Source organism: Chelonoidis abingdonii, unplaced genomic scaffold (assembly GCF_003597395.2).
Source record: "Chelonoidis abingdonii isolate Lonesome George unplaced genomic scaffold, CheloAbing_2.0 scaffold0511, whole genome shotgun sequence".
NCBI classification, from domain to species: Eukaryota; Metazoa; Chordata; order Testudines; family Testudinidae; genus Chelonoidis; species Chelonoidis abingdonii.
In genome coordinates, this window is record NW_027424772.1 from 29,272 (window position 1) to 39,872 (window position 10,601).

General features: G+C 48.6%; 1 protein-coding gene across 1 annotated transcript in view; it reads right to left on the reverse strand.

Annotated features, from left to right (window-relative positions):
- Positions 1-8,810, reverse strand: part of LOC116830384 (erythroid membrane-associated protein-like) — a 33,914-nt gene extending 25,104 nt beyond the window's left edge. The window contains exons 1-6 of the mRNA XM_075061401.1: positions 8,533-8,810; positions 6,579-6,686; positions 4,015-4,047; positions 3,684-3,716; positions 3,542-3,574; positions 1,366-1,386 (exon numbers count right to left, since the gene is read on the reverse strand). Of these exons, the coding sequence (XP_074917502.1) occupies positions 1,366-1,386; positions 3,542-3,574; positions 3,684-3,716; positions 4,015-4,030 (103 nt within the window). The 5' untranslated portion in view covers positions 4,031-4,047; positions 6,579-6,686; positions 8,533-8,810. The remainder of the gene's footprint in view (positions 1-1,365; positions 1,387-3,541; positions 3,575-3,683; positions 3,717-4,014; positions 4,048-6,578; positions 6,687-8,532) is intronic.
- Between the last annotated feature and the right edge of the window lie 1,791 nt (positions 8,811-10,601).

The window sequence follows — 10,601 nt, forward strand, 5'->3', positions numbered from 1 at the left end:
CTGGTGATGACCTGCGAAATCGATGGCAGAGTGCTCTCTCGTCTATACTCCACCTCCCTGAGAGGCAGAAGGTAAGTCAGCAGGGAGAGTATCTTCCGTCAACATAGCCTGGTATAGACACCACTGTAAGTTAACTGAAGTTATGTCAACTTCAATTACAATAACTTACGTAACTGAAGTACCGTAACTTAGGTCAACTTACTGCTGCTCAGTACTAAAGCTGCAACTCCACGCAAAATGGTCAGGGGGAGGGAGGATTATAGTGATTCCCATTTAATTAGTTAATTAAGTTTAACAACTTCAGCAAAAGGGATATAGGGAGCCCCATGTCAGAATAACCCATTGCCTAGTGGCTAAGGCACTCATCCGAGAGGTGGCAGATCCCTGTCCAAATCCCTTCTCATCAGGCAGAGGGGGGACTTGACCCAGACACTCGCCTTTCTCACACTCCATTTCAGTTAGGAGAATCCCTAGAGCACTGGTCTCCAAAGTGGGGTGCGCGCAAGAGGATCATTGGAAGAACTTCATCAGGTGTGAGTCCGAGCGGCTTTTTTTTTTTTTTTTGCGCTTCGGCGCGGCAGGGGGTGCATGCTCAAAAAAAATTTACTGATGGGGTGTGCAATCAAAAAAGTTTGGAGACCACTGCTCTATATTATGGCAGTGCCTAGAGCTTAGAGGCCTGCCTAAGCCAGTTCTGGGCACTGCACAGACACGGAGTAGCTGCCAGTCCCTGCCCCAAAGAACTCGCAGTCTAACCAAACAAGACAGACACAGGGTGGGGAAGGGGCATATCACATAAGCAGAGTCACCACAGCGATGGCACAGATGGCACATCAGTGCCACCATTTAACAATCATACTGTGCTGTGAAGGGGTGAGTTACATGGAAAGGAAGGGGGACGGGAACAGGATGGGGGTGGTGGGGTGAGGTTGGGGCGACAGGACTGGGTGGGAGGAGACCCGGCAGCCAATCAGCACAGGAGAGAAAATGGGCAGAGCGACACAGTAGCGAGCAACATGATATCATCATCCACCGTATCCCTGGCCAGCACCCACCTCACGGTGTTACTGGGGGTGTGAACTACTATAGCCAGCCCATAGCATGGGCATAGTACTGGCTACACGGACAGCAGAGTGAACCCAAACCTGCTCCCTCCCCCGGCGTGTGGACGTCAGAAATCCCCTGTGAGGTCTGTGAGTGGGGCTTGGATCTGTTCACTGTGAGGGACAAGGGGCAGAGCTGCTCTGCACACAGCACAAACTGAACTGATTCTGCTCATAGTGAGAGCTCTGAATAGCTCCACTGGAGGGCTATAAAACTTGTTGCAAGGTCTGAGATTCGCCCCAATGAACAAAGGAACCGTACCTTTCTCTGCAAGGTGTGCCTCTGAAAGGAAACAACAAGACAGATGTATTACACAGGAGAAAATTTAAACTTCAATTATTACAAACTCATAGGAATAATTTTTCTACTGGTAGAAAGTGGAAAACACACAGGGGTGCTCTGTGTAAGGGGACTGCTGGACCCTTACTGAAACTTAGCGGAGGGGTTTGGTTGGCCCTTTCCCAGTACCCAAAAAAGGGGGAAATCAAGATCCTGAGACTGACAGTCCCCAGGGCCAGTGGGAAAGGGCCGGTGTGACAGATCAGTCTGATTGATAGGGCAGGCAGGCAGGCTGGCCAATGAAGAAGTCAGAAGCCTAGGGTCCCATCCTCCATGTGAACTGGAGCGCCTGGGCTAGAGTGAGGCCAAGCTAAGGAGACAGCAGGAGCCCAAGTATAGCAGGGGAGCAGAGACACGCTGACCAGAGCCAGAGGGGCCAGAAAAGCAGCCCCGGGAGCTGCATTGGAGGCAGAGCAGCAGCACTGAAGCAGAGTGGAGCTGGAGCTGGAGCTGGAGCTGAGGTAGGGTGGACCTGGAGCTGGAGCTGGAGCAGTCCGGAGCCAGGTGGAGTGAGCAGCTGGGGAAAGCGAGGGGGACCCTTGGCCCAGCGCAGGGAGCACCCCCAGCCAAGACGCCTTGCAGGGTGGGGGTGATGCTGGGAAGAAGGGTCCTGCCACCTGGGAGTGGGCAGGGTGGCCACCGCCAGAGCATGTGTTGACCTGCAGCATCCCTGCAGCACAGCCAGGGCCTGAGCAGGAGGCCTGGGACGTGTGAGGGACAGACTGAACTGCCCTTGCAATCCAGACATGCTGGTTACGATGTCCCTGTGCCACAGAGCAGGGTGATGGGTTTTCCTTTCACCTTTCCCATTTTTTCCTTATTCTTTTATTATTAGTTACTGTTTAATAAATTGTATTTGCTTGAACTGTATGGAAGTGTCCAGAGCAGAGAGAGCACCCCGGAGTGGGGACACCCTAGCTCCTGTTCTAAGTGATTGTGACAAGGTTGGGGGTCGAGCCCCCCAGGGACCCTGGGTACAGCCTTGTCGGAGTTACAAGAACTTTGCCACCCAGGAGACTGGCAGGGGAGCCCTCGAGGTCAGGCAGGGCTCTGGGTAAGGAAGTGGAAGTGAGGACTCAGATCCTTTCACTAGCCAGTTCCACCGAGATCATGTATAAGCCAGGAAAGTTCTCCATAATAGTAGGACCCTAAGCCTGGCTATTCCCACTGCCAGCGTGATACTGGGGACTCCGTGAGTAGGGCAGTTAAAATGCTGAGTAAACGGCTGTCTTTTCCCTTTTGGCTGAGTGGAGCAAGGCCCCACACCGAACTTGATGGCATTTCTGTCTGTGATAGAAAAGTCAGCCCTGCTGCAATCAGTGCAGCAGCGCTGATTTAGTGGGTCTGGTGACGACCTGCAAAAATCGATGGCAGAGTGCTCTCCCGTCTATACTTCACCTCCCTGAGAGGCAGAAGGTGGATCAGCGGGGAGAGTATCTTCCGTCAACATAGCCCGGTGTAGACACCACTGTAAGTTAACCGAAGTTCCGTCAACTTCAATTACAATAACTTACATAACTGAAGTATCGTAACTTAGGTCGACTTACCACTGCTCAGTACTAAAGCTGCAACTCCACACAAAATGGTCAGGGGGGGGGGGAGGATTATAGTGATTCCCATTTATTAATTAAGTTTAACAACTTCAGCAAAAGGGATATAGGGAGCCCCATGTCAGAATAACCCATTGCCTAGTGGCTAAGGCACTCATCCGAGAGGTGGCAGATCCCCTTCCAAATCCCTTCTCTTCCGGCAGAGGGGGGACTTGACCCAAAGTCTCCCACAACCTTGGTGGGTACCCTAACTGTTGCGTTAAAAATTATAAGGAGGCCCTCCTCTGCTCCCACCACTACCCTATCAGGACCCAGAGGTGAGGGAGGCACTCCTCCACCCATCTTCCCCTGGTTTGCAGATCATGCTGAGGTTCAGGTGGGAGGTAGGTGCTCAGATGCCTAGACTGAGACAGCGGCATGCATGCCCAGAGGCAGAAACTTAGACAACAGAAGAACTTTTATAGCTCAGGTTTATGCCTTGAGTGAGTTTAGATGCCTACAGGATTAGGCGTCAGCCAAGTGGGGTTTTGTGGATCACAGAGACTGACCTTTCTGTTTCTCCAGTTCATATAGGAGTCTCTCTAGGGGAAAAAAGGGGGAGATGTGAGATTTCACCCTGCTATGTTTATGATGGTGACCCCCCACTCCCGCCCCTCACCCGCAGCTAATGTAACTGGCCCAGACGCTCACCTTTCTCACGCTCCATTTCAGTTAGCAGAATCCCTAGAGGGATAAGAGGACAGAGGTGATATATCAAGTTCTAAGGCCAGAAGAGACCATTATGATTATCTACTCTGACCTCCTGCATAACACAGGCCAGAGAACGTCCCCAAAATAATTCCTACGGCCACTCTTACAGAAAAAACATCCAGTCTTGATTTATAAACTGCCAATTATGGAGAATCCACCACAAACAACCCTTGGCAAATCGTTCCAGTACTTAGTTAATACAGGTGAGATTTCAGCCTGCTCTGTTTGAGGTACCCTACTCTCAGGTAATGTAGTGGGTCCAGACACTTACCCTTCTGTTTCTTCATATCAGTTTGCAGGGTCTCTAGGGGGAGGGAGAAAAAAAAAGGTGAGATTTCACCTTGCTGTGTTTATGGTGCCGTTTCTGCTATTCATGTAATTTATGTGAGCAAGGCAGACAGACAAACAGGACCCACAGACAGATCTGTCTTGATGTTCCTTCACTCAGCATCCCTACGGCCTGGGCCCCACTGACTATCACTTCTAGGGATTGCTCTGCGTGTCTCCCCGAGGGACCATCCTCACTGCCTGGGCCCCATCACACTCCTGTCAGATCTGGCTGTAGTGGGAGTGGGCTAGGTAAGGTTTCTGCTCCCCTCTGTGCCCATCCCCTGAACGGGCACAGCTCCTCCCATCTCCTGACTGTGGGGATGGGGACAGGAAGTGAGCAATGGTAATGGGGCATTGACCTGGGCTGGATAAGGGATGGGATCTGGTTGGCTCCATTCTAGGCCAGCTCCTGGCCTTGTGGCTGGTGCCTGCCCTCTGGTCCTAGTGATACCTGGGAAACAGCTCCCCATAGGGCTGGGGCAGATGGTGGGTGCTCTAGCTCAGAAAGGGGTGGAGGTGCCTTTGTCTAGCTGGCTGCTCATGTCATCTTGAGCCAATAAGGGGCATGCAAATGAGCATCAGCCTCTCAGATCAGCTCTTTCCCACTCAAAGTTCACCCATTTGGGCTGTCAGCCCTAGGATCCAAACACAGCTGGAAATGAGAGAAATGTGTCAGGTGAGACATTTCCCTGTTAGCAGCTTCCCTCCTCCTTCATCTCTAGGGTGTGTGAGGCCTCCCACCTGTGGCATTCAGAAGGGACCAGCGTTGTTACTGGAAGCTCCCTGACTAAGCCCCACCCTTCAGCTCAGTCCACCACAAGAATTCTTGCAAACCTGCAGAAACACCTCAGGAACTAGAGAGAGAGCCTGGAATTCTATTCTCTAACCCTAAGGCAATTATATGTCTACATCTCCCTGTAGAGAAAAAAAGTCAGCTTGTTACACACTATGTTCCAGTCATTTACCAGACTAGCAGGGTGGGATGAATGAGAAGAGGTGCTGAGAACAGAAAAAAAAAATTACAAGGTAAGAAATCTCATTCTGCTGCACAGCTTCTCTCCTCATTCATCACTAATGGGAAGTACTGAATCACAAAAGATGGAGGTGAGGGAGATATTATTGGAGTAGAATAATGGGCAGAAATGGAATCTCTCCCCCCACCCCCCAGCAAAGGCTGTTTCATTTAAAGAATTATGTGAGAATCAATACAGTAACACCTTCCTATCGGAGGATGCTTCTGCAGAAGAACAGAAACCTGCTTTGCAAATCTTCCTCAGATGATGCTCAGTCGCTTCTTGTAATACATCTAGGGACCTTGTAGAGGGAGCCTTAATTCCATCTGTGAATGGTTTCCCAGATGTCTGACATGCCAACTGGTGCAAACTTTTAAACATCTTGCTGCAGGAACTTTGAGGCTGCAAGGTCCTGGGATTTTGGATGGCATGCAATGAACTATGACTAATGACTAAAATGAAGTGATGGGGAAACTGTTTCCAAGTAACAATGGGAGAAAAACTTAGCCTGGGCAGAAAGAGTTTTTGTCACAAAAACAGTAGCGTGGTTCTTGTATGGCTAGAGGCACCAACTACAAAAGCTGTCTTTCTGAGGTAATGGTAGCTAGAAAAGCTAGCTACAGGCTTTTCTCATCTGGCCAGTATGAGGAATCTTAAATCCTGATGACACTCAGCTGAGGAGTCCAATATGCCTGCCTACACATCCCCATTAAGCCTGTTACCCATTTTTCTGTGGTGCTAGGACCCCTCTAATCACCCTGGAAGAACACTAGTGTAGCTGAGATTACTAGAACATTGTAGTCTTGAATGTCTATCAAGTCCAAAGGACCTTCTGAGCCAGTGGAGGACTAGGAGGATGAGTTCAACTCTTTCTTAACTCTACTGCCATTGCCTACAAGAAAATCTTTGCTTTCTGGTTATTCTGGAAGGAATACAAACCTTCAGAGCCTCAGCGTAACTGATGGCAGGTAGAGGGAAACTTCCCCTGTGGCAAGTTATTCAATAACTGGCCACTACAGGAGTTCTTGCACCTTCCTTTTGAAGCAGCTGATGCTTGCCACAGTCAGAGACGGGACACTGGCTTGGATAGACCCCTGGTCTGATTCCATATGGTCATGTCATTGTTTTTGGTCAGATACCACTGACAGAGCTAATGACGTGAACTAAATGCATGTGCACTCTGAGACTTTGACCATATGGAATCAGACCAGAGTGGCTTCAGCATGCTGCTTGTACTTACCTTTCTGCTAGGGGCATACAAAGGTGTTCCAGGAATGATGCCTAATTTTGCATTCGACCCAGTGTGTGGTTCCATGTCATCAGAAAGAACTCCTGGAGACACATTTTCAGAAATCTCACTTGGGATGACACTGATGCATGCACCAGCCATCCTCGCAGGTGGGGATAACTGGCTGTGGATGACAGCTGCCCAGGAATGGCTGATTCAAATCTTACCCCTAGCACACTGCATTCTCCCTTCTTGTTACTTTACCTTTTGCTCTGCGTTGTGTCCAGATGCAGTAGATGGCCAGGGCAATAACAAGAGCCAGGATCACTACCAGAGCCACCACCCAGGGAGAGACCAGTGGGAAAAAGAGATCTGCAAGAGAAATATTGATTTAGGAACAAAACACATGTAGAATGAAGACAGGACATCGAGAAAATGGTGACACTGTGACTGGTTAAAAGAATCTAACAGGGAAATACAATGTGAAATGTGGCTCCTTTGAGTTTTATTAGTAAGCCAATGAAATTCCGAGTGCTAATCTGGTTACCAAACACGGTTAATTAATAAGAATGGGGGTATTAGTAGTAGGGACGGGGCATGGCAGAGCTCCACTACACCCATCTGCCACTGGTGTAACTTAGAGCAGCCCCTAGGCTTCTCTAACAGATGTCAGGGCTGCAACCAGTGCAGACTGGCCCTCAAGATCAGAATGCTGTAACCAGTTACTGATGCTCCACACTCTCCTTTGCTCAGGGAAGCTCAACCACACTGGAATTTTAACAACAACAAAGCCTGAATCCGAGGGTGGGTTTACATTGCAGTGTAGACATACTCAGTATGTTCCTTGCTCACTGGGGGCAGGGGTTTCCTACAGAATCTAGAATCACTAGGGGGTGATTAATACAATATTCCGCAACAGTGGCTATGCAAATTCCCCAGTCCTTGAAGCTTGACCTTCTAGGGAATAGGGAGAGGGACTGGTTTTACCTGTTTCCAGGAAGTTGGGGGACAAGGAAAGACTTGGAATAAAAGGCAGTTAAAACAGACTCAAGGGTCAGGGCTTTCTTCCTGGGTGAGCAAATGGACAGCACCTTCTTTACACTGGTGCTGGAGCCTGACCAGACCTGCTGGGGGAATCGCAGTGAGGTGCAGAGGGGACTGCAAGTCTAAGCCCTAAGTCTGGAGGAAGAGAGATGCAGGTATCTGCCTAAGAGATGATAGCTGGAAACCTTAACTGGATGCCCTCACAGAAGACCAGGAAGGGAGTTGAAGGTGACTCTGTGAAACTGATACACTGGGCATGCCCTAGGGAAATGTTACAGCCCTTTGAGATTGAAGATGAATAGTGCTTTACAAATGCAAAATATTATTACAGTGACAAAATATTGGTTTTGTAATAAATTTGATAGGAAATTGTACAAAAAACTTGAACTGTTTTTCTAAAATGTTAAGATGGATTTAGGTAACATTTTGTATTTACACATTATAGGCTTGATTGTTTATGCCTAGCAAATCTCCCCATCGATTTCATTGTACAACGAATGCAGGATCAGGCTCATGAAATGAGCCTAAATATGCCGTTATGTGCACAGGGGAGGTCTGGGTTATGCTGGCTGTGGAGTTCTACATTTCCTGACTTCTGTGCAATTCAATACAAGTTACAGTTTGAACCCTCAGGTCTAACTCTTTAAGGCAATGGGAGTTTTGCCAGAGTCTGAACTGCAGTAGGGGATCCATAGTGCAGCCATTACACTATTGTGATCTTTTCTGGTGCAGTCCAAGCAGCAATGCTGAGATCCTGACCAGGGCCCTTTTACACTGTTCAGGAAAAATGACTTCAGTGGCTCGATTTTGTCAAAAATGCTCAACACTCAGCAACTCCCATTGGGAACAAGGAGAATTCCCTCTACAGCCCCACTGAGGAGAAAGGAGATTGCTGGTTGCTGAGCTTTTCTGGCTAAACACCCTCAGCTACTATTGAAGTCAAAGGTTTGTCTACACTAGAGTTTTGTACCTGGAGTAAACGGTCAGTTAACCCAAGATAGCTTTTACATGTCAGGCTGGATAGCCTACAAACATTATATAGAACTGTTTTTTAGTCACCAGATATATCCAAAGAGAGTTGAGGATGCTCAAGACCTCGCTAATAGGAGAGATGCTAGTAAATGCTCCGCATTAACATCTGCAGTGTCTCAGTCTCTCCATGTGCGGCACTGACCTGCTATGTAAATTGTTGACTCTCTTTCCTGGTTGACACGCGGGTTCCTAACACAGCAGGACACTTTCTGGTTGGACTCTTCTGTTATAAGAATGGCAATCTCTGCTTGAAACAGGCCATTGGCCTCTCGGGATATGTTTTCAGAGGCTGATGGTAAGAGCTGCCCCTGGAGATCTCTCCACTGGGCCTCGGGCTGTGGGTACCATCCGGATGATCGACACACAACCTTGATCCCTCCGTCCTGATGTCCCTCGACAGAGATGTCAGGGCCAGAGCCCAAACCTAGAGGGGAATGCAATGAACTGATATTATTTCTGCAATATTGTATTATGAGCCAAATGTTTCATGACAGTATCTTCAAGAACACTCCTTTGGGAAGTGGAGGAGGCATAGATTCTCGTAAACTAGGAATTTCTGGGACACCTGGAGGATGTGAACAGCACTGGCCAAGGTAAGGAGGAGATGATGTATGGCAGAGGTGGCCAACCTGTGGCTCCGGAGCCCCATGTGGCTCTTCAGAAGTTAACATGCAGCTTCTTATATAGGCACCGACACCGGGGCTGGAGATACAGGCGCCAACTTTCCAATGTGCCGGGGATGCTCACTGCTCAACCCCTGGCTCTGCCACAGGCGCTGCCCCCCTCCACCCCTTCCCACCCCCTCCCTTGAGCTTGCTGTGCCCTCGCTCCTCCCCCCCCCCAGAACCTCCTGCATGCCATGAAACAGCTGATCGGGAGGTGCGAGGACGGGGGGGGGGTGCTGATTAGTGTGGCTTCCCATGAGTGGGAGCTGATGGGGGGCTGCTGACGTATTACTGTGACTCTTTGGCAATGTACATTGGTAAATTCTGGCTCCATCTCAGGCTCAGGCTGGGCACCCCCAATGTATGGTATTGTTCTATCCACTCTCAAGGCCTGATCCAGGGTCCATTGAAGACAGCGTAAAGCCTCACATTAACAATCTGGGTTTTGGATTAGGCCTAGAAGAGCTCTGTAGTGTCAGACTAGGTTATAGAGACCATTTCGTTTTGTTTTAATATGATCAATCTTGTGTTAATGAGAGTATTTGAGTCCCAAGGCGAGTCTACTCACAAACTGGCACCTGCAAAATGAAACCAATTTCAACTCACACCTTTGGTTCTTTCAGTGCAAGTCACTGTGTAACACTCTTATTTTGTGTCTAATTTTTATTTCATTTAAATCAGTTGTGAAATGGGACACAATCTGAAATCACACACACATAGACTTGCACTGAAATCACAAAGGTGTGGATTCAAATTGATGGGCCAAGTTTGTGAATGCTGTTGGAGAAAAACTCAGTTCTCACTCTGGTTGGGTGCAGCAAAGTCAGATACTTTATTTCTTGAGCAATTGCATAGAGGGAGGGAGTGCGCTAGGACACAGGGTTTCCCCTCCTAGGCAGGTCTCTCCACAGGTAAACAATTACAACATTTATACCTTTTGTTACATACAATAATAAGCCCCAGCTGCATTTTGTTTATACATAGCTCATCCTGATAACTTATTTTTCTCACTTATTTTGACTCTAGTCCACATTCTATCTTACTTACACAAGGTCACAACAACTTCTCACACAGTTCTTTCCCACTCGCCTCACACAATCCTCGCTTCTAAAAATCTCGCGTTATTAGGGTTCTAGCCAGCCTGACTCTTGCTAACAGAGACTGTCTTGCATTAAGATCCCCTACAAATCCCTGTCAGTTCTTTCTTTACTTCCACAATGCCTTACACTTAACTCAGTGGCATCTCTTTGTTTTTCTGTCTGTTTGTAATGTGACACCTCTTGAACACTGTACCTAGTGTGACAAAGTACCTCCTCTACCTTGGTGGGTCCTGCACTTCTTGGCAGATTTGCTCACCTCAGTGATCTTCTCCACACTCTGGGTCAACTCCTCCTGTGTTGGATCAGGAGTTGGGAGGTTTGGGGGGAACCCGGGCCCGCCCTCTACTCCGGGTTCCAGCCCAGGGCCCTGTGAATTGCAGCTGTCTATAGTACCTCCTGTAACAGCTGCATGACAGCTACAACTCCCTGGGCTACTTCCCATGGCG